Source organism: Syngnathoides biaculeatus, chromosome 16 (assembly GCF_019802595.1).
Source record: "Syngnathoides biaculeatus isolate LvHL_M chromosome 16, ASM1980259v1, whole genome shotgun sequence".
Lineage (NCBI taxonomy): Eukaryota > Metazoa > Chordata > Actinopteri > Syngnathiformes > Syngnathidae > Syngnathoides > Syngnathoides biaculeatus.
In genome coordinates, this window is record NC_084655.1 from 13610817 (window position 1) to 13636259 (window position 25443).

At 39.7% G+C, this 25443-nt stretch overlaps 1 protein-coding gene across 3 annotated transcripts in view; it reads left to right on the top strand.

The window, feature by feature from the left end:
- The first annotated feature begins 1844 nt into the window (after window positions 1-1844).
- grin2aa (glutamate receptor, ionotropic, N-methyl D-aspartate 2A, a) overlaps window positions 1845-25443 on the top strand; it is a 137214-nt gene continuing 113615 nt past the window's right edge. For 2 of the 3 annotated variants that reach the window (XR_009798806.1, XM_061846140.1), the window contains exon 1: window positions 18268-18777. Coding sequence is in view for 2 of the 3 variants with exons in the window: in XM_061846140.1 (XP_061702124.1) it covers window positions 18268-18777 (510 nt within the window). In the remaining variant the exon portion in view is untranslated. Of the gene's footprint in view, window positions 2238-18267; window positions 18778-25443 lie in introns of those variants that run through there. The other variant, XM_061846141.1, reaches the window with a different exon arrangement.

A 25443-nucleotide genomic window follows, 5' to 3' on the forward strand; every position in this document is an offset into this window, starting at 1 on the left:
TCAATGGGCAGGAGGCAGGGTACACCCTGAAGTGGTTGCCAGCCAATCGCAGGGTACATGGAGACAAACAGCCGCACTCACAATCACACCTAGGGGCAATTTAGAGTGTCCAATTAATGTTGCATGTTTTTGGGATGTGGGAGGAAACCGGAGTGCCCGGAGAAAACCCACACAGGCACGGTGAGAACATGCAAACTCCACACAGCTTGGATAGGCTCCGGCTCTCCTGTGAGGATAAGTGGCTTGGATAATAGATGGATGGATCGATACAATATGCACAGTAGCAGTTTTTTGGGTTGGGTTTTATTTATTGTTTTTGTGGGCTGTATTTACCCCATCCATTCTGGGCACAAATCAAATCCATCATTTACATTTGGATACCTTTATACGCTGAGTTTAACCTTTTAATGCATGAGCATGTGTTTCTGCATCTGACTTGACTTTGTATTAAGGGAGCAAAACGTCTCCACCACCACCTCCTTCAATAAGCGGCTTGTGTTTTTTTTTTTTTTTTAAACTATTAATTTATGGCTTGACGGTGGCAGGTTTAATTTATTAAAATTATGGAAAAATATAACACGTTCTACGTTTGATGGATAACATTGGTTTACGCCAAGAGGAAGTGTGCTGATTTTAAATGCAACTGTGCTCCACCATATCTGACATTAGTTTGAGCTAAACTGATGAGGCTGACTTCAGCAGTGTCCATTAAACAAGAATCTCTCTTTTGGGCTTAAACTTTCTTTGAAGTGTGACTTTAAAAGATTGACTCATACTCATCGCTATACTGTACGCGTCTGGCCGCTTATCTCCTCTTCACACAAGTCTTTCACCTACTTGCAGCTTGCACTTCAGCACAGAATTTTGCTATCTGTACGATGCTCTGAACGCCATCATCTCATACACTCACTGCAAGCCACAACATTAGGTATGTGTGCACACTTTTTAGAGATGCATAATAGAGTATATTTATTCCAACTTATTGTGATACATAAATACATTGTGCAAAAGAAGCCTGGATATGACTAAGGATGTGATTTATTGTTAAATTAGTAGTTGAACTTTGTGAAGCTTTGGGCTATGTTCTCTTTTCCATTTTCCAGCTAAAACGTCACATCTACAATCCTTTTTAGGTGTCTGTTGGACAATTTATTTACATCATTACAATAAATATTTCAATTACATTTTAAAATCTAATTTATTGAGATGTACCTCTATTCATTTTATACACCCATCCATCCATTTATCCATTTTCTAGAACTAGGACTCACATTTTCTTATTGTTGCAGAGTCGCAACCCATTTTTATAGAAGTGAAAAACAATGAAGATTATTTTGTATCATTTTGACATAGCCTATGTAAACATACAGTATATTATATCTCTAAACACTGTATGTCTGGCTCGGAATATGGATGGATGGATATTTCAAATGAGTTGGACTTATTGACAAAAGTACAGTAGCCAGAGGGTGAGCTGCAGTGAATTTGTTTACAGAGTAATCTTGTGACTAGAGTATAAATTGGTAAAAATTTCCTGTCGCTTAGCTTTATCTAGTTCTGAGAGCCCACTTTTGTGGATCACTTGTTATCATTAAGGTCACACGTGAGCTGGAGCCTATCCAGTATGGTTAGGTGCAAGCTACAACCTGGACTCAGCACCAGCCAATCACGTGGCAGATAGACATACAAGGATCCAAAAACACATTCTACACATTTTTATTTTTTTACTGACTCGGCTCCGGTACATACCCTAAGTCAAAGTAAAAGAAAAAAAAGTGCACATTAAAATATAGGCTACATCAAGGAAAGTTTGAAAAAAAGTTTTTTTTTTCGTTTATTTTCAGATTTGTTTAAACTGCCTCTATAAACCTGGATTTGTGTTTGCTGTTGTTTTTTATAAAATGTTTGGACAAGTTTGGTCATTTGGGCACATCACCAAACAACAGCAAACTTGTTCTGAATGTTCAGACACCTTTTTTCTTGAAAACAGGTTTGCTGCAGTTTGGCAAATCCCAGCCAATTGGAGAAGAGGCGGTCATCATGTAACTCATTAGCTTCACAAAATGGCAGCTGGCCTCCAAGAGCAGGGCAAGAAGTTGGCCATTTGAAGAAAAACCTCAGTTGAAAAATATGAGAAGCATCTGTGTCTTTCCACATCATGAACGATTGCAAGGACTGGGAAGAGAAGGTGGTGTCATTGATCCAGATAGCAACTGTGCTTGGACCAGATCTTACAGGTGGGTGTCAGGTAGCTACAATGCACACATGCAATACACATGGTTGAATGTACTTCCTAGCACTTGACTGTAACAATAGAACCTGCAGATAAGTGGCCAGTGAGGCCCTTGGCTCTGTACTGAAGGCCATATTGTTCAATGTATATGTTCATTAACCACTGTACATGGTAAAGTGCTTTCTCTCCCTGGCCTCACACTCAGGATGGTCATGGGTCTTGAGCATCTTCCATTTTTAGGTAAAGGGGTGTGTTTTAGAATGAAAATTAGGGTGAATATGCCACTTTTAAAAAATTAAAAAGGGGACATTTTAAGACTATTTCCCTGGAGAAAAAAAAATGGAAAATTAGTCAGTCCCTTTTTGTAGATGTCCTGGAAAAAAAATGGCAGCCATTTTGTGACACGCCTGTAGTATTTGTTACCTTAAAAAGGGGGAGCACATTTGTACATCTTAAAAAGGGAGTTGAAATATAACCAAACGCCCATAAAAGGAATCAGTGGCTGTCAAAACACCTGAAGTGCGCTGAGAAAAATTGAAAGCTGAAAGAACAAACACACCCCCCCCATTCTCCCAAAAGCGGCTCCGCCTTCTGAAGTTCTTCACAAGCTGCCTTGTCAGTTCTCTTAAAGTTGTTATAGCTATTATTTTTTTAATCTGAGGACTGTAGTTTTTTTAAGGAAACACATGCCCCATAGGTATTTCTTTGCTGAATGGAAGATCTGCACAACATATGAAGCTTGTTGTTTTATGCCAGCAGTGATGATGATCAACAACAATTTTGCACATTGCTACAGCTGCCCTGATGATGCCTGTCTTGAATTTCACCATCATTTCTGTGAATTTAGAATGAAAATGCAGGGATTGTTCTGCCAATTTACTAAAAACAATGTTGACAATGTTTGTAGTGCTGCATTCCAAACAAACACACTCAATTTGGTGATGTTTGGAGAAAATTGCTAGTGTACATAACTTGAAAACATAAAGGGAAAAAATAGGTTCGATGGGATAACGAGATGAGCATCTGTGTTTTAGTAAAAAAGTTTTAAACAGTGGATGTTTAAACACAAGCAGCATAGCAACACATGTAGACGGACAATATATAAAGTACTCAGTTTTATGTACTTTATCCTTCCTGAAAAATTACTTTTTTTTTTTTTTTTTTGGTGTACTTTAGCTTACCGAGTCAATTTGTTGTAAAACTCTTCTTTGTCCATTATAAATGTCTGTGTATTATACTAAACCCTGGTGCGCAAACATACAGACCATTGAAAATTGAAGCCAAATTTCAACAAGTGTTTGATTTTTTTTTTTTTTTTTTTTTTTTTACATACCATTTAAGAATATTATTGTATTTTTTTAATAAAGTACAATTTTGGAATGTCTTTTTTTTTTTTTTTTTTTTTTTGAGCGGCTAGAACAGATACTTTCATTCATTCCTGGTGCCCGGTTGTTTCTATGTCTCCCTGTGTATCTCACTCCATCTTTAGCCACCTTTCTTGCACCCCCCCTGCCATCTTAAGTCCTTTCTCATGAATGTTATTCCCCACTCTTTCTTCATCAATGAAGTATCAGTCTCCTTCTTGGCTGTAATGTAGAGAATGAAATAGAATGGAGATGGATAGATAGAAATAATGTGTGTTTAGTGTTTCAACACAGGGGCCACCGTTTTGTCAGTTATCCTTTGTGTATGAAAGAGAGAGATTAAATGGGAATTGATTAATCACATTACCGCATTGGAGAGATGTGCGTGGGAGTGTGCGCGCACGCATTGCACAGCCCTTGCGGCCATTCCGTCTCCCAGACAGCTGTTTGGTGACCCAGGAACACCCGCACTCCTACTGCCACCGTATGTTACGCGAGTGCGCACATACACACGCGGACATCACAGACAGACACCCCCGAGCATTTTCAAATGAGTACACACACACACACACACACACACACACACATACACACTAGTTGTCCCACAGTGAATATTCCTATACTGCACTGGAATTATAGTGAGGGAAATTTTAGGAATATGGACACAACAGCTTTACAATGTCCTCTTGTGAATTTAATAGGTAAAGAGCATGTGCCAGGAGACAATCAAAAGGGAAGATGTCTTTTCAGTGTGTAGTCATAGCTTGCTCATTAAATGCAGATTGCAATTGCGCCAGACAGCTGCTGATGCCAGCAAAAGTGCTCAAGTTCTTATGTACAGGATTCCGGTTCAGTGTGTACTGCATGTGAGTGTGAAAGGTTGGTTGTCAATAAGTGCCAATGATTGGCTGGCAACCGTTCCAGTGTGTACTCTCTTGCCCAAGGTCAGCTGGGAAAGGCTCCAACTTACCCGCCACCCTAATGATGACAAGATTTATGGAAAATGAATGAGTGGATGCAATTATGGATAGATTTCCAAACCGTATTTATACTACACACAATATTTGGAACAATGTGTAGTCCTTACCTGCTTTGCTGACTGTTTTTAGATGTATCTTGCTTTATTTATTGTTTTATCTTGACAAAGGCTCCCTTCATCTTCTTCCCTCGCATCTTGTCCTCTTGCATTTCCAGCTCCTGTTCTGATTTATCTCTTTTTGTTTTTGCTTGCTCTAGCCTGTGAAATATACATACACATCTACAAGTACACATCTTTAATATGTGCTCCAGTCAGATCTGGAAAAAGCCATTGGACAACATTCATATTTATAATCATTGAGGATGACAGGAACGTTAAAAAAATGTCCTCCAATTACACACTCACATCATAGATGGCTTGGATTACTTAGTCATGGTATTTAACAATTATAAAATTGGAGGTTTCATTTTAAGATCCACCTCACATTATAAATTGTAACTTATAACTGATTATGTTCGTCGATGAAATGATCTGGAAAAATGGTTTCCAGGTGTCTAAATAATATTCCTGTGAGACTCTTTTGTAAAAATACAAAGACCAAGAATTATAAAACCCTAACCCCTGTTTTTGAGCTCTGTCAAGCTGTTACTTTTTATTAAGAAAATGGAACAAATGAACCACAGCTGAAGAAAATGCTTTACACACAGAAAAATACAACAAAAATAATAACAAACTAACATTATGGCATTTCTTTTTCAATAAAAATATCATTTAAATGAACCGGTTGATGAAATTAAACTTTGGAAGCACCTCCTCTGTGGCTTTAGACCAGTGCTTCTCAAATTTTTCTGTTATGACCCCCCCCAGGAAGAATGAACAAAAAAAAATTGTGGACCTCCCACCCACTCACAGCCCCCTTGAGTATATTGCGATATAATATTGTATGTAAAGTATAATCTAATCTAATCCTTATAAACATTGAAGAAAATACAAAAAAAAGGTATAGATCAAATTACAAAAAAGAACAAATGTATTAATGTTTTCTGTTTGTAACACAAAATAAAGTGCGTCAATTTCCCTGAAATGGAAATTATAAATATAAGTAAAAAAAGTGAATCATTAACTTACCAATATAGAAAACTTTAACTTACAACAAAAAATGAACAAAACAACTTGTGATGATGTTACAATAAATGCTACTTCGATAGAGGAAACACTCCCAGAACAATGGGAGCACCACTGCATCTACTGCAGTTGATGTGCAGTTACACATTGTTACAGTACAGCAAATCATTTTCTTCAGGTTCCCACCCAGACCCCACCCTGCCTGGCATTGCAAAGTGAGCCCCCAGGGGGTCGCGCCCCACTATTTGGGAAGCACTGCTTTAGACCAAAGAGTCAGTCCTCAGGTGGGCCGCCTGCTGTTCTTCCAGTGGGCTCTTGGTGGTTTCAAGGTTTACGAAGTTGTGGACCGAAGGCCCAGAGGACTGAGCAAAGAAGAGCCCGCTGCTCCTTTCACATCGGCATACTGAAGGTCAACTGTTATACTCCTTCTTGTTTCACAGTTGTTTTGTGAAGTAGATGAAGTATAGATGAGGGCAAGGAACATGAATCAACTCTGCACCGACTAGTTTAAGGACAAGCTGGAATTCCATTATTGTACTCACACCGTTCACGACATCACTCCCAATGGTTGAATATGAACAAACAACTGCAGTTTTCTAAAAGCCACAAGTTTGTCTGTTGGCAAGAAACCTCACAATGGCCGAAGTGATCAATGTAGACTAATGGTTCATATCTGCTGTTCCATTCTCTCCGCTCTCATTTTATTGTACTTCACTTTAATGTCCGCTTTCGTCCTTCTGCCCATCTTCTCCAGGATGCATTCATCGCAGAGGTGATGTTAGAAGCAAAAATGACTAGCATCATAAATGAGGATGAAAAAAAAGTCAGATCGTGTTGATATTCTTCAAACATATATCTTGGAGTAAAATCTCGAAAGGGGGGTGGGTAGCTAGACAATAAAGGAAAAACAAAGGAGTGCCCAGAAATGACACCAACTCACAATTACCGATTTATATAACTGTATTTAAACTTTTGAATTGTCACAAAGTGTGTTTTTTTTTCCTCTTTTTGCACTTGTGATGTATTTAGCAGATAAATCTCAGAAAACATTGCTTTGGCATTATTTTAGAGGCCAGTCCATTTGTATCTCACTGTCTACAATGGCCCACTTCTATTAAGATGATATGACCTATGTGGCGTGTCAACTGGGATCTTATTTGGACGGCAAGGCTATAGGGTAATACTATTTTTGCAGTGACATGGTATAATGTGGTTTGTGATCCTCTGAAATGAGCTCCTGGGGAACTGTGTGGCACTTTAATCTCCCAGTGGTACATTTTTATTACAATTTTGCTTTGTACATTTTTTTTTTTCCCCTGTGGTTGTGTGTGTGTGTGTATGGCATTAGTAGAGTTGCAACAAAAAAGGTACTTGGGACACACCTCTTAATTAGTCAATTTAGGCATCTTGTTCACATATAATCAAACCATGTTTGAATCTTATGCTTTATTCAATTCTGACACCTGAGATGTAGGCTCAAATAAAGCGTAATCAGTTTGACAGTCATCCTTCCTGCTCAACACGGTAAAACACTGAGAGCTTACTAAAAATGGCGTGACTGCATTGTCACAGCGACAAATGGTGGGAGCGATCAATTACAGTTGTTTAAGCACATTGTACCTCACTCGCATTGGTTTCCATGGCCAGGCAAACACCGCAACAGTAATGATCTGAGGTGGATGAAATTTTAACGGATTTTAGCACAAAAAAAAATTTAAAATGCCAACATATTAACACCTTACATATGCTCCCCACTCTAAATTACACCGACTGTGGCTTGTTTCTAAAAGCCTTCCATGCCCATTGCTCATGACTCAAGATGGAGTAGTTGACTTTCATCAGCGTTGATCCTTTCTCTATGCACCGTTGCTTCTTTGCAGCATTTCTCAGTTCTGCTCCATGTGCTCCACTTTCCAGCTGAATTGACTAGATAAAAAAAAAAAAAAAAAATTCTGATAGACTGCGTCTTTTTCCTTCATTGAAAGAATGGCTGCTTAACGTGGTTGTGTGTAGGATTCAACTCATCGCTCCTCGTCCTTGGGGAGCTTTAGAAGAAGAGATGAGAAAACCACCCAAGAGTCCGTCCATCAGCCCAGCAGCTCTCTGCAGTGAGGGCACATGGAGGAAAAGACACGCGCGCCAGAGCACATTCAGTGCGCACATCACATAAACACAAACGTGCACGACGATGGAGTGAGAGAGGAAGGGAGGGAGCGAGAGAGAAAGCGGGTCCCATGCATGCACGCTCTGCAGGCTGCAGGAGCTCTCTACTGGTCCACGAATGTGCGCGTCCAGCCTGCCTCCTCTTTCTTCTCAGCCCCGGGACGGCAATGACAGGGATACCGAGAGCTGTGATCTCATAGATGCTGCTTGAGCCCCCACCATGCGCGGGGCCAGCAGAGATTGCAGTGGAGAATCAGCCGCAGGCGCACGCACGACGAAGATTGGATTACTACAACATTGATGCTCTTTGCAGCACCGCCGTCCCAAAGTGACAACACAGTGGAATTTCACTCTATTCTTTTCATTTTCGGGGGGATACGGTGGAAATTGTTGCTCTCCAGGTATTGGGTGGCTTGTTCCCCCCCACCCTGCTGTGCAGTGTTTGAGAGTGAGCACCATCCCAAGCTGCACGTTTTCTCAGAAGAAAGAGAGGACCGCTGCAATGTCATCTCACGCTACGATTTTGGAGCTCTGTGGAAGGGAGATGTTGTAAGTAGTTGCCATTTTTCTCTTGACGTTGCACGGTGGGGATCAAACACCCTTCCCCCCCCATCCCCCTCCCCACTTCCCCCAACGTTGCTGATGCGCTCTGCGGGTCCCCCACAGGCGTCCCCGAGCCAAAGTGCTGCACCCACACCGCACTATGCGCACACGTCTACTTTAAATAGCATCGATAGAAAAACAATCTTATCAGTCAGGGCAAATTGAATATATAGGGCAAAAATATCTGCATGGATCTGTTATACGCTCTAATTAGCTCATTTTTCATCCAGTTGCGCAGTGAGGAGAGCGCATGCAGGCTGCTTTGAGGCGCATCAATGTAATGACATTCCCCTTATACCTGGCCCATACTGTCTCTAAAGATCATTTGCACCCTTTACCTGGCTGAAAATGTAAAATCAAAAAACATATCTCGTTTAGTTGCGCAAGTTCATCCTCGTTTTGCCTTTTGTGGCATGTCGGGCGCTCAACTCCTTGAAACACGTTTTACCCAAAGAAATATAAAAGAACAATTTAGGTAGTAGAAGGGAAAGATGTTTCTCCATTTTTCATCTAAATTAGTTGATTACGTCTTATTGGGAGAACTTTTAGTGTCCCGTTTCAAGAACCACATTCGTAGTATCGTCACCCCCCACTTTGCTTCTTTTCTATAAAGTACACGTTTTTACTTGCGATATTTTCTTCTTATTGGAACGTGATGAAATCGTGAATGAGGCTTGGAGGTTTACATTTGGAGTCTACAGAAGAGTCTAAATTGGCCGCGGGTGCATGGGGATGTTCCTTTAGAGTCCGGTAGGGGTCGTTCTTGTATTGTGTTGGCTTCATTGAACCAAATTCAACCTCACTCATCTCCTCGCCTGTTCTCGGGCTCGAGTCACGTTGTTGAAGCGCAGTTCTCTCCTCCTCCCACCCTGGAAAGGCGTCAGCTGCAGCCCGTGGAGGGCCAATCCATATTTCTTTGACAGAAAAAGGAAATAAAGTATTAACCCACCTCCCCCCATGTAGATTGAAGCTAATGCCAAAGCTGTTTGACTTCTAGCTACGCTGCTTACCTGAGAAAAAGAAGTGAATTTGAGATGGCTCACTGTGATGGAATGTCATAAAACATTAATCTGTGAAATAAAAAAAGTGGCAATTAATTCAAATGAAAACTAGCAATTACGTCAAAATAGTGACTCCTAGGCTATAAAAAGGATGATGTAGGTACTGTATTCCATACAAAGTGTATGGATATGTATATATTTTCAATAAATGTTCATGGATGAATAAATGGTATAGTAACCCTCAGAGTGCGTTGGAAAGAAACAAATGAACACTGCGGCATCATTTATTGCCCACTGCCACAAAGTAGGGTGTACAGTTTAAAAATAGCCTGTATGATAACACAGTGAACATGTCAATTAAATGGTTAAAAAGAAGCTTAAAACTGACATTTATCTGAGCATGACTCAAGAAAAAAATAATCACTCTTATAAGCTATTTATCATGTTTGTATTTAAAAAAAAAACTCAATCAATATAATTAATTCACTCACCTCAGCCATAGTTGAAAATAAGAAATACATGAAATGGCCACAAATTTTCAGTGGCTTGCTTAGCAACTGACAAGCAACTGATTGATGTACTATACTAGAAAAGAGGGACATTATCGAGATGAATGAGGACACTTGGCGCACTGGCACAAGGCGTGGTTTCTAATATTGTGTAGGCTGCTCTTAAGTGGTATCATATCACACAAGTTGTGGGTTTCTGTGCAGAATTTACATGTTCTCTTTGTGCTTCTGTGGGTCTTTCTCTGTACACTTCGCACTGATCAAAAACGCACACAATATGTTTAGTTAATTGATGATTCTGCTCTAAAGTTGCCCGCATGTCGTTTGTTTTTCCGTCTCACTCCTGTGATTGTTGACATCCAGTCATTGTTAAACCTGGGATATGCTCCATGCCCCTCAACCCAGCAAAACATTAGCAAAGAATAAAAAAGGATGGATGGAATAGTACATACAGTATGCAGACCGCGGATCAAATGTTGGTTATTACTGAAAACTGCACTTGTACAATTGAAGGTGGTAACCACCTTTTAACGGGAAGCTCTTGAGAATAGACTCATCACACCAGTGGTCCAAAATAGTGTTTTGTGTTAATTGTTGTAAACTCATACATTTTTATTGGCCGAGTAATCATTCGACACCCTTGCCTCGACTAAAAAGTAATGTAAGGAAGCAATAAAACTAGCTCCCTTGCAGCCAGTTTGAAATTGATTACAGTCAGTTTAAACTCTCTCCTGAGACGTTAGATGTTTTCCTATCCACAGTTACATCATGAAATTGAAGATGTTCTATTATTGCACAATCTCCCATTAAAACACAACAGACAGTTATCACTCCGGATTACATCTGGTAATTATACATTTTACACATCAGAAATGCCTACTAAACAAACACTCAGTTGCTCTTCTGGCTATGTAGTGGAGTTGGCACTCTCACCAATATTGTCTACTACATTGAAGTGAAATCTTCTCAGGTTAAAATCTTCCAGTGATGGTGTGAAAAGATGTTCACTCGAATGACCCCAACCCTCATTAATGTGTATGTATGTAATTGAAGTTTTCTGTTGTCATTTGTATAGTCTCTTTTCTGCCATCTGCTCTGTGCAATGTGCATTGGCACCCATAAGAAGTCCACCGGAATTAATCGTCTGTTAGCACTCAGGCTTCAACATGTCTGCCCACTGCACTCTTTAAACTATCAGCAGTCGCTAACACATTAAGGACACTCTTGTAAAGGAGATTTTTAATCTCGGGAGGCTTTCCTGGTTAAAGAATTTCAAATACATAGAACACCACCTAATGTAAGGTGTATTCCCAAGCTCCCCAAAAGGAATTGTTAATTCCCAAAATATTTTTTTTGACCGTATGTTTCTGTAATATTTAATTCACTACGTGTAGAAGGAAATTGTATCTGTGAAATCAAATTTAACCAGGACACCATATTATTTCTAAATTCAAATGTTAAACTACAGTTATTTATTTTCTTAACTAAACAGAATAAATATTTGTGGTTCAATAACAGTCGGATTAACAGCATGACAGAGTGGGCTCAAATTTGGACACAGAGAAAAATAATTCTGCTTTGAAGAATTTGCATATAAACAGGTAATTTAAATTGAAAATTTTTCTTCTTATTCAATAAGGTTAAAATGCTGAGCATTCACTGGAAGTGAAAAAATTTGCATGAAAAAGCATTTTAAGGTGCTGAATGGTCTCCAAGACAAATAGGAAAAGACATCGCAGGTTGTTGCATGAATTGATCAAAAACTGTGTGCGAGTGCGAAAGGGAACATAATAAAACATGGACAAGAAAAGTTGGGCGATAATACATATATAGCTGGTGTTAAATATGAGGTTTTTTTTTTTTATGAGTCAAGCAAACTGGGTAATGGGGTTGGTGATCCGTGTTGAAATAACTGTGCATTTTCTACGTGGTAGAGATTATACAGACACGGTGAACGGACATCGGAATGACCGTACACCTTTCTGTCCTCTGTATGAATTAGCAATATTTGTCTTGGAATCTGGTTTTATACCACCTAGGCCAGATGTAGTCCTCCAATTACGTGGAAATCACATTATTCAACCTCACAGGAGAATCTTATCACAGCTCGAAAAGAATCCCCAGCAGGTTATCAAACTGAATCAGGATGAATCTTTGAGGTGTCAGTGGAGTTTCTTTCTGGAATACAAGTATTGGACCCTTTGGAAGAAAAGTGTGTGATCATATTATAGAGTACAAGCCTGTAAGGCATTTGATGTATCGATATGTCTTTTTAAGCAGAATTGCAAATATAGTGGCAGCCTCTACGGGATATAAGTTGCACCATGCCAGAGATGGATGGATAGGACCTCAAGGCATCGCTTGGATAATTTTATATTGATGTGAAGGCCTTTTCTCGCCTCATCAGTGAACTGCAACAGGCGTGGTGGTGATTTACCGCTAGCAGCTGCTGAGAGGGACCACACCACAAAATCAAAAACTGTTTCTCTGTTTCAAAACTATGAAATGTTTCTGAATGATCTTAACAGTTGTGTTCAAGTGCAATGTTTGATTGGACATGACTGGAGCGGAGACCAGAGTCTGGAATGAAGCTATTACAAGATGCTTGGAATACAGATGTTGCCCCGTCATGTTAAGAAGTGGCGAAGGCATCTGATTCAGCTGAAGCCGTCGGGCCCCTCTCGTTGGAAGTCTTCCAGGCACATCCAGCTGGCCCTGGTTCAGAAAGATGGACAAATTACATCTGATCTTACCTGGGAGCCTTTTGAGTCCGATCCAGGAAAGGTCAAAGGCTGTGAGATCAGTGTTAACTCTGGCTTTGTATGTATTAGTGTGGAATAATTGATGAAAATGACACAATAAAATTGTGTATAAATTGATAAACTGTACAGACGGTATATAAGACGGCAATGTAGTTGGAAAATGGAGCAATTCCTAAGAGGAAAAGTGTTTTTTCAGTTGCGATACATTAAAAATTTCTATTACAACAAAATTGCACTACAGTCTTTATATTGATTTTTATATTTCATCTTCAACTACAGTATAGTAGCCATACTGTAGATTAACAGGTTAAGACATTCATACCTTCTTTAAAATGCCCCAAATAATTTGATGTACTCGTTATCCAGGACCAAAAGAGTAAATTGGACTGGTCGTACTAATATAAAAACAGGGGACTAGATGGTAGGAAAGTAAATACTGAGTGGACTAAGTGACATATAAATAAGTGGAGATTATTTCTCTGAAGAAGACAAAAAATCTTATGAAAACTATAACATCTGCATAAATACACATACCTGTATCTTCTGCATCCTTGCACAGTAAAACATGCACTCAGCATCATATGTACAAACCTTTCTGGCCCATATTTTGTAAATAAATCATACACTTAGATGTGTATAGTTACCTTTATTTGAATTTTAATGAGTGTTAGATAGATAACTTCATGACTGCAGTGTTAAATACAGTCATAATCATCATCCAGTAATACAAAAACAGGGGACTAGATGGTAGGAAAGTAAAAGCTGAATGGACTAAGTGACATATAAATAAGTGGAGATTATTGCTCTGAAGAAAAAAAAATCTTATGAAAACTACAACATCTGCATAAATACACATTACCTTTTTCTTCTGCATCCTTGCACAGTAAAACATCCACTCAGCATCATCTGTACAAACCTTTCTGGCCCATATTTTGTAAATAAATCATACACTTAGATGTGTATAGTTACCCTTATTTGAAATTTAATGGGTGTTAGATGGATAACTTCATGACTGCAGTGGTAAATACAGTCATATTCATCATCCAGTAAAGATAATGTATGATGAATTATTGACATTAATCTAAGATGGTTATGTGTGAGCCAGAACAGAGGCTTTGTTGAGGTAGCCATGTGGTAATGGCAACCTGTATAGGAGCAGACTGCTTGACACTGTAGGGGTTTGTGTAATATGTTTTGTACACTGTAGTACAATATAAACAAGAGCAGGGTAATCATATTTTGTATTATTTTTTTGGTAGCAGGAGAGTGTGTGTATTGTGTTTGCGTGACTGGTATCCATGATTACGGGTGTGCCTGCCAAATATTGTTCACTGTTGTGGTGCCAAAAGAGGGGTAGCCTTTGTGTGACGCAATACTGCTTCAATCTCACTTGGCTGGCGATGCTTGCATGCTCGCTCTGTGGCTTTCTTCCCCGTCCCTTGCATGTGAGCAATTTTTTTTTTTCTTTTAAATGTCTTCAGCCCATTTTTGCTTTTACTCAACCTTTTTCTCTGTTCGTTTTCCTCCCTAAACATTTCTGAAGTTACGATGTGATGCCGCAAAATTGACTTTTGAGCCACATGCTGACACTCTGTATTGGAATTGGATCCACAAATATTTTCATCGCTCAATAGCCTATTTTTCATTGTGCAGTGTTTTGTCCGCCACAGCATGCTGGCATTACAACACTGCTCTCCTTATTTCCTGTTGAGTGTGCTGCATTTTACTCATTTTTTTACACAGCCGTATTTGTTGTTTAATTAAGAAATCAGAAAAAAGACATCTCCAGATAAATAAATAAATGTGTATGCAATTGTCTACACTAGAAGATTGAGAGCTGGAAAAAAAAAAAAAAGAAAATCAGACATGACAGGGGCAAGAGAAAATAGGAACCCACCATTAAAACATTTTATTAGTTAGCACAGTGTGGCTGTACGTGATGGGAAATCCTACAAGTGTCAGGGATAGATGGACACCAAACACAAATGAGCATGAAGGGGTAGTGGGAGGCCAACACTAATCATAGGAAAATTCATCCATAATAAGGAATCTTAAATTAATTTGAGAACATTAGACCCAGCACATTGATCAAACAGATCTTAATTATCACTTATACAGTGATCTTGTTGAACTCCAAGTAGATTCCCTCACATTGATTAAATACATTGACGTCTTTCATTATTCAAGACAACAGGTTTGCTCCCAGTTTACATTGTATCATTCTACTTTCAGTGCTGTGCATGCATTGCAGATTGCTTTTCTGCACAACACTTTCTGGAGCGAGGAAATGAGAGCTCGAATGGAATGGGTCCGATCAACAGCATTTTCTATTCATGTGCTGTGGTTGACCAGCTGTTATATTTTGTAACCGCAAACCAAAACGGCCTCATTTGTGTGATTCAAGCTCCAAGTGGAGTTATTGTAGGCTGAAATACTGACACAAAGGACATCGCATAACAAAGTTGCTCTTTTTTTTGTAGCCCATCCATCCACTTTCTCTCACGTATATTCTCACTCTTGTCGTCTGTGTTTGTACTGTATCAGTGAGGTAAATATATATTAAGCCATGTTTCACATCAATTCAAGTCCATTTGAAAATTGCATCCTTGAGGGGCCGCAGAGTGCAATCATATGACTGTCTGACGCTGTCTGATTGGTGAACTAGAGCCAAATGTCACTAGTAGTTCCATTCAATTTGTGCAACTGTCATTTGACACATGTATCTCTGAGAACCCCAAACAGAGAATGTAAGTAATCATAATTATTCACTTCTTTGGAAGTTTCCACCCAGGGTAAGCACCGCCCATCTCCACAGCTTTTTTACTGCATGGGGAATGTAATTATGTAATGATTGATTCACCTGTCGCTGGGCTTATGGTGGTCCTGAAAATAATTAGTGTCATTAGAGCTAGATTACAGTCACTGATGCAAATATTCTCATGAGGGGGTCAAACTGATTCACTGATGAGTACAAACCTATATGGCAGAGCCTCCACAACTTTAATGTCAAGCTGGCGCAACCTGAGGTAGAAATCCATTCGAAATTGCTGCTCTCTGAACGGACCTCGATTTAGATGATTCATCCTCAGGTCAGCTCTAACTGTATTTAATGCCCAGCTAGGCATGGGGGGCAAGGGTTCTTCTGCTTGTTTTATGAAAAACACGATGACACATAAAGGCCTGCTTACATTATTCAGCTCACAACAGGGCAACAAAATCAGAGGTATGACAGTCCTTTGCTAAAGTAAATTATGTGATACAAAACAACCTTAATGAATTGCTGACATGCTAATTTTCTGGAATTACTGGTAACTTTAAATGCATTATGGAAAGACTGCATTAAAACTGTTTAGAGTGGATGAATTTCATCTCCACAAAAACATCATGGCAATGCAAATGATGTATTTCTTTTGAGCCCATGACCCCATCTTTAATCTCCTCAGATGTGATAACTGTGTCCAATTTCCCAGCCAAACTGGTTCTGCACTGACACCAAAACACGTCAGCCCGTCATCTGTCACTGCATCCACCAATTGTCAACAGAGCACGACACATCATCTCGGCATATGTTTCATGTCCTTCTGACACCCCCACACCCTCCTCCCTCACTCTACCACACACAAACATGCACACAGACTCAATCTTTCATGCTCTCTGAGCATTTGGTGTCCAGCGAGTCTCTCGAGGGAGATGAGGGTGTCAATTGTAAAGCATGTGAGACGATGTCAATATACTTTTCTGCCCCGCTTCGTCCAGAGGAGCTGATGTCATCCTCACGTCTTACCTGTCTTATTCATGCACGCGCTCATCACATTATCATTTTTTTCAGGCAGCCCCCCCCCTCAGGACTGTAGAAAACCATTATGAAAAAAAAAATCTGTTAATAGTACTTGAGATCTCCGTGTACTCCAAATGGTGTCCTTTTGCGCAATTATGACATTATTTTTCCCTCCCTCATATATAGCAGATCATATATGTTACAGGAGACATTCATTGTTTTTGATTGTTTTTGTTTTTAACTTTCATTCTTGTTGAGGCGTTCAAAGTGCTGTGGTTGGAAATTGATAAGAATCATACAATTCTGATTTCATTATCGATCCTTATCAATATATTTTCAGTTCTCAATGGGTGAGAGAATAAAGTAATACAAATGGGTTCAGCACACATTGCATCCTGCTCCTTAATTTCCTGTTCTTAAACTGTAAGACATTTTAGTTACCGCGTGAGTTTGTCTCGTTCATCCTTGTCGGTGTCTGTATTCCGCCCCCAGCTAGCAGGAACACAGCACTGCTAACACTTGCCAAACAAGTAAACACCTAGACTTACCCCTCATTATCCTAGTGCGTTGTGTATGTTGTTACATACTTGGCCAATAAAGCTGATTCTAATTAAAATTTTGTCATCGTTAACACTGGACAAAGAATTCAGTATATACAGCACATGCTCAAAATCTGCAATACATCCTAGAAAGAGACCAAAAAATCTATTGCAGATTTTTCATACCCAACAAGATATGAGAATGCCTTTGGATTTTTACCAGTTATACTCTTATTGGCTTGGACAACATTAAATACAGCAGTGTTTTGAGATTTCAGTAAAGCTGACTTGTGAATAATAGCATCTTTCCCATCCAGCATCTAACCCTTCAAGCAATGGCTCTTCGAACACAGTGGAGAAAGACATGTAGACATGACATAATATTTGCAGGCATATATTCTTCATCATCAGTGAAGAATGACTAATATTAATCATTTACTGAGGAATGGGGAGTCTATGTACAATACTGTAGGTCTGTCTTATATTGCTTGCCCCCACGTGGCCAAGGCACGCCCACCAGAAAGCGCAGCATATTGCTCATTAAATTAAAACAAAAAGTCTGACAAAAATAATGTATTTACTTTCTGTTGAGTTATATCACTATTATGTTTTTTTAAAATTGTTATTGGATTTTTTTTGTCCTTCTCAGTCTTCTGTCATTCTGAGAGTGAGATACTTTGAGAGATGCCACCAGCTGCCAACCCACTGTCAAAGCCTTGACTTCTTCACAAGTGTTGCAAGGAGTGCTGGTAGCTTCATTTTTCGTGTGAAATCTAGCCAAACTTTATAGCGTTTTCCCCTTCATGCCATCTTGAAAAACTGATTTGTGGCATAAGAGGACTCGATATGCAAAGCTGTCAGGCAAGCAAACAAATGAACCCTAGAAAGAGAAGTACAAGGAACTGGTGCTTAAAAAAAAAAAAGAATTGCAATCCTATCTGAATTACAAATGTGACGTTGAAGACATCACTAGTCCCTCCCAAAAACAACCCTGTAAACTGCAGTCGTTACACCTGTAAGTTATGTACTGTGTATGTTGCATACCCAAACAGCCTCCCTTTGGATGATCAAATCTGAGTTGTCGTGAGTGGGAAAATTTACACTTGTTAGTCATCATGAATGTCCCTCAACCGTCTGCAACATTCGGGCATCAGATGTGTCTCACACCATGAATAAATGAATTCTACTCTTGACAAAGTGTCTTTTCTCTCATGCAGGGGCTGAAGTGGTTTGAAAGTATGTCCCTAAGCAGCATCAGAAGCAAGAGGAGGAGTAGAAGGGGCAGTCTTTGGGGCAGTGGCACTGGCAGTCACGCTGTGCTGCTTTCCTTAGCTCTACTGGTGGTGGTGACCTGCATCACCGACCCAGCGGTGGCTCAAAAGCAACGAAGTGGAGGAGCCTCTGAAAAAGTCCCGGTCCTAAATATTGCCGTGATCCTGGGCCGCACACGTTACATCTCCGACAGAGACATTCGGGCACTGTGGAGCAAGGAGGAGCCTATTGACGTCAATGTGGTCAGTCTGCTTGTTAATGAGACCGACCCGAAAAGCATCATCACCCACATGTGCGACCTGATGTCTGGGACAAAAATCCATGGTGTGGTGTTTGGGGATGGCACGGACCAGGAGGCCATCGCCCAAATATTGGATTTTATTTCCTCGCAGACGCTCATACCCATCTTGGGCATTCATGGAGGCTCGTCCATGATCATGGCGGATAAGGTATGGATGAATGCTAGAACCTTCTGGATAACTTCTTATTAATGAATGAGAAATTTACCAATGCATTCAAGATCTGCTACAGAGCAGATTGAATGGATAAATGGCTTGATTAGGTTATTTGTTATTATTAGTTTTTTTTTTTTTGGTTTGTTTTTTCCCCCTTTGGAGTTGCTTGTAATAATTTCTGTGTTCACTGCTGCACCAAACAGCGATCCATTACACCAATAGATCTTTGTTGTTGTTTTTTTTAGCTCCTGGAACTGCTGCCTGAAAGTAAATTATTGTATATATTGTAAATTCTTTTTCTCGGTGGAAGCAATATCACTAGCATTTTCCAAATATCAGTGAAGCTCAAATCTGTGCACCACAGAGAATGTAGACAAAAGAGGTCATGTGGTGGAATGTGACCCAGGGCAAGCCGGAAAGGTAAGTGAAAACATATCTTTCTAAAGTGCGTGGAGGACACAAAAAATCCCTGGTTCAAGACACACGAGTTTCGGTTGAGAAAATGTTTTTTTAATGTCATTTGACTGACTGCACAGAGCTTTAGACAGATTCAGACATTCAAAAGCAGTAGTTAAAGGTTGAGAACACATGGTTGAAGCTTGGTAAAAAATGTTATGCAAGGGTACACAAACACCTGCCTCTGCTGCAAATTCAGGTGTTTGTTGGACCGTTCCCTTACTACGCTATCAGCTATGCTCGTACAATGTGAAGATGGTTAGTTCTTTGTCACACACCTCTAATACATAAACTACTCAGTGATCTGATAATTTTATGATAAACCCTGATTGTGACTCAGTGTAACCCTAACCCCATCCCCAATATCTTTGGGATAACTGTAGCCACCATTCATTCATTTGCCAGCATTTATTTGAACATCTCAATTCAGATTCCTGAATAAAAATGCCTCACACATGCCTGTCAGTCTGACGGTTGAATGGGAGTGAAAGAAAAATGGATTCTACTGCAGATTCACTCATGCAACCATTGGGCCCTGGGATTCACCCTTCACAATATGTCCAACAATTCTCAACTGTATAATGTACCCACAACATGAAGATGGGTTCCCTGGACATCACGTCGTCAGGTTAGCCTTAACTTAAACAATTTGAGGATCCCCATCATCATGTCATGTGGTATACTTGTATACTCTCTGTATACCATTTATGCTGGTGATGACATGGTAAAGAATGATTTCATGACTTCTTTCATCATCATGTTTTTACACAGTCCTGCAAGGTAAATTACTGTCGTCGAGCCTCTGGATCACTGATCACATCCTGCCTCCTTTTTCATGCTATAAAACAACCTCCTCAGGAGATTTCCCACAAAAATCTGACCGTGTGTGGCCCACATTAAAGCAAACATTATTAAGGGCTGTCAGGCTTGTAGAACCCTTCAATGATCTCTTTTGTTTACAATAAATATACATGTTTTAAGTTGACTGTGGTAATGGTTTATTCATTCCGCAGTGCTAAACATGCCAACTATTTAAAGATGGATAGGAGGAGGAGGTGTGACTCTGAACAGATGAGGTGGAGAGACGAAGCAGAGAAATGAAGGACTGATGGCTAATCCCTTTGACCAGAGTCGAGGCTGAATGGAAGGGAATTACAGAATGTTCTGATTGGCACACAGCACCTCTTCCAAATGTACACACACGCAGATTCTTGCAGGCACACTGAAGACTCGTGTCCTCTGAGTGAAGCGATTCAACTCCTCGACACAAGGAGTGTTTTCTCTGCAGGCGCAGACAGAAGAGGCATAATCCACTTTCATTTGCTTAGCCCACACCTTTGTGTGCTTTTATTTTCCCTACACATACTGCTTCTTCCCTCATAGCCGATTGATGAGCTCCAAATACAAATGTCACGCAGTGTGATGCTGTCTCTTCCATTTAGTCAGTCAAGTGTGTATCTTCTGCTGCACTCACACATCCATACACACCCTTTTGCCCCCAGGTTAAGCTTCTATTTATGTTTCCTGTATAATCATGTGAAAACCCAGTGAGTTATATCTGTGTTTCTGATGATTTCATCAGATCTGAGACATCAACTTTTCAGTGACCTCCTGAGACACAGTGTGAAAAGTGGTGTGATGGCTTCTTGGTTTTGGAAAAATGACATCAGAGACTTTTAATAATGTAACCTAAATTATAAACAGTTTAAATATGTAACTGTCATAATGAAGTCTCATTACCATCTTTTATTCCCATTTACATTTATAAAGAATCCCAGTACTTATGGTCAAAATACAGCTAGATATTGAATAGAGATGGACATAATCATTCATTATTGGTCATTAACAATTGAGCCAATTATGTTTTGAAGCCTTTGAGGGTTTATTCTACTAAGGTGCAAAACACAAAGATAGGGTTTTGAGTCAAGTCAACTAGTTTTCTGTCTGAAGAAGGTCAAGAATTTTCCAATCAATAATTCATTTTTTGTCTATTGTCGATCAAGAACAGTTTATAAAAGCCTTGGGGTTTATAACATTGCACTTAAATGTCTACATTTAATCCTCAATTACAGTGCTATAACTGCCAATGTGAAAATGAGAGATTTCTTTTACGGAACAGTCCATAGGTAAGTAGTCCAGTTAAATTAATGTGTAGTCTATTGCATGTTGCAGTTTCTCCAGCATCATGCAACAATCGTGCAGTGAGTGCTCTCATGCCTTTGCTATTTTACACACATCCCATCTCCCCTTAAAATTTATACAATCAGCAGAGGTGAATGTTTATACGTTTTTCCTCTGAAGAGTAAGTAGTGCAGTCTCTCCCCGCCTTGTTCCATCCAGATTTTCCATAATCCTCATGTGAAATATGAGGAGACGCTCGCCTCCAATGATTATGCCTTGTAAGACCCTCCGTGTGTTTGTCTCCTCATGATTACGCCTTCATGCTGTGCGTGTGAAATTTCCCTGCATATATGTGTTATTAGCTTTGCGTGCACTGTATGTACTCTATGTATGCTTATGTGTGTGAGTGCTTCCTCTTTCCGTCACATGGAGGCAAAAACTCTTGGTACTGATGACTCCCCGTCAAAATAACAGGAAGCTCTTGAGAATGCATTCCCCTTAAAGATACCAACACCGTTTCCGCCTCAACTGCTCTTTTCTTATACTTTGCACCTTGCTCATTCATGCTTGTCAATTATATAAATGTTGCAACATCCCCTTGTGTTAGTCTCTTCCAAACATCTAGCAACATTTTTGTTGAATAATGCATAATTTTACTGTAATGAAAATAATATATTATTAAGGAGAGAAATGTCTTTCATTTCTGTATTTTGATTCATTGAGATTGATTGATTTTGGGGTGGGGGAAATGATCAATTATCATGTTGAGATTATTGATTTAATTTCTTGAGGCTTTTGTACTCTCCATACTCTCTGGCTGCATGTTTATTCTTTTCTTGCTTCCTTGCATCAATGCTTTAATTATTTCACGCCCTCATTCCTTCACTGCTTTAATTGTGTGGGTAGATGTCTAGCCTGACTTGTTCTTGTGCTTCATGCATTTCCCACACTAAATGGTTATCAACTCACTCCGAAGCCAGTAATGGCGACTGCATCACATTAGTCACGACCGCTCTTCATTCTGCATTTTCTAAGACTTCATGTGCCGTGGCTCACAACTATCTGTGAGATGATCTTTCTGTCTTTTTTTCACCGCAGTTGCCTTTTTCCTCTGTTTGAGAGGATGCCTTTGCATTTTTACTGACGGTCTCCATGCATTGCCCAGCAAGGTGATGAATGAAACCAAAATAAAGTTGTCGTGAGGTTGTACCTCGTCTACTAAATTGTCGTTAAATTGTATCCAGAATCCCCTACTTCTCTTTGTGGTCATTAACGCAACATTAGAATACATCCAAGACCATATTCTGACAGGCAATCCTCCACTACCTCCCCATGCCATTTCCAAGGTATTGCTCAGTGTAATACAATTGTAGTACACTATTGACAATATCATTTTAAGACCATTTCAATATAATGCCAATGCTGTCATGACTAGACTTGTAAATATGCATGTGAAATATCCATATGGCATTGAAACACAAGGATGTTGTATCACTCAGTGCACAACCTCAATCCAGGGCAGGTGTAACAACAAGACAAGTGTGGTAGCCAGAAATGACTTCATTAAACCAGAAATTAAAATGCATTGTACGGCAGTACCGTTCACGGAATACACTGCAGCAGTTAAATTAAACAAACCAGCCCAAAAACCGGTCAGTTCTTCTAGTTTTCAACCATAAAGACTCAAAACTATGAACCAAGTTACCCCGTAACTGTAAAATGTGAAATTAGGACCAATTTGAATAAAAATGAATTGCAAGCACATTTGTATCTACTTTTTATTAAAGCACATATTGATTGAATAGTGTCTTGTAATGTGACAATAATGCTTTTACATACCTGAAACTGGCTTTGGATTTCTCCCAAGGAACTGTCATTATATTATTTTCTCTTTCTCTTTCTGAAGACTCCAGGAGTCAAAATTACAGTTTCTCCGTATGCAGATATAGTGTGCACTTTGCAGTCAGAGTGATGAGAACTTTATCCATTTCTGTCACTGTCCCCCTTATGGCCATATAATTACACATACAGCATGTACACACAAACAGATGCACACTGATGCTTGGGTGTTTTGTTGTCAAATAAATCGTAAGAGACTGGGGAGACTGAATGCGTCGTGATTTATACCCTATTACTGTTTTGGCGACGTTTGCTTTCATTTGGCTGAACTCCCACTGTCATGTTCCTTGAAAAACTTCCCAAAGTTAAACCAGCGCTCCTCTGGCTTCCTCACACACAAATATGCACACACCTCTGGAGATGATGATAACTGTGTGTGCGTTGAATTCGTGTCCACATACGGTGAAGAAAATAAGAATTTGAACACCCTGCTATATTGCAAGTTCTCCCACTTAGAAATCATGGAGGGGTCTGAAATTTTCATCGTAGGTGCATGCCCACTGTGAGAGAGATAATCTAAAAAGAAAAATTCAGAAATCAAAATGTCTAATTTTTTAGCAATCTATTTATGTGATACAGCTGCAAATAAGTATTTGAACACCTGAGAAAACCAAAGTTAATATTTGGTACAGTAGTTGTTTGCAATTACAGAGGTTAAACATTTCCTGTAGTTGTTCACCAGGTTTGCACACACTGCAGGAAGGATTTCTGACCAACAAACTTTCTCCCATGACTCCTCTGTATCATCCAAATGGTCATTGGCGAACTTAAGACAGGCCTTGACTTGCTCGTTTAAGCAGGGGAACCTTCCGTGCCATACATGATTTCAAACCATGACGTCTTAGTGTATTACCAGTAGTCACCTTGGAAACGGTGGTCCCAGCTCTTTTCAGGTCATTGACCAAGTCCTGTCGTGTAGTCCTGGGCTGATTCCTCACCTTTCTAAGGATCATTGGGACCCCACAAGGTGATATCTTGCATGGGGCTCCACTCCGATTGAGATTGACCGTCATGTTTGGCTTCTTCCATTTTCCAATGATTGCTGCAACAGTGGACCTTTTGCTGCTGCTTGGAAATTTCTCCGTAGCTCTTTCCAGCCATGTGGAGTTGTACAATTTTGTCCCTGGTGTCTTTGGACAGCTCTTTAGTCTTGGCCATGTTACAAGCTTGAGTCTTACTGATTGTATAGTGTGGACAGGTGTCTTGATGCAGCTAACAACCTCACACAGGTGCATTTGATTCAGAGTAATACATGGAGTGGAGGTGGACTTTTAAAGGCCGACTAACAGATCTTTCAGTGTCAGAATTCTAGCTGATAGACAGGTGTTCAAATACTAATTTGCAGCTGTATCACACAAATAAATCGTTAAAAAAAATCATATATTGTGATTTCTGGATTTTTCTTTTTAGATTATCTCTCTCACAGTGGACATGCACCTACGATGAAAATTTCAGACCCCTCCATGATTTCTAAGTGGGAGAATTTGCAATATAGCAAGGTGTTCGAATGCTCACTTTCTTCACTGTATTCATCAGTATCCACCCAATGCAGGTGTGTGTGTGTGTATGTGTGTGTGTGTGTGTGTGTGCGTGTGTGTGATAATAACTGTTAGGGCTATTACCTCTTGCCTTTCTTGCAATCATTGTTTCGTACTCACCATGAGTTGGTGTCATTAACATACGTGACGATGTACGTACATGAAACCTTCCTTTCGTGGAATATGTGTATTCCAACTGAAATAATATTCTGTTGTGCAGATAAAAAAATGGCCTCTTAAACTTGAAGAATCCCTTACATAACTTGAGGAATAGAATCGTCATGTGCGTCTGTGAGGGTATTTCCACCCCTTTACATCTTCGTGAGTGTCCAATTATTCACTTCTGCTGTCCCTTTCGTCTGTCTTTTGCCGCATTTGAAGCCGTCGCACCAGCAGCCATAAAAGCTCTCTTTTCTGTAATGAAATCAATGGAATGGCTTGACCTGACGTGGTAAAAATGAAAAGTTGTGACCCATTTCAATCAAATCTATCTTATCTACAGTCATTTTCTAATAACGGACAACGACTTAAGATGGAAGGGCCAACGGTGTTAGCCTAGATGTAAACATAGAGTATAACAGTTTCCTTGTTATTCTTATGCGCTGGAGTATTTCTGTGCATCAGCTTAAATCCTTGAAACAGACTC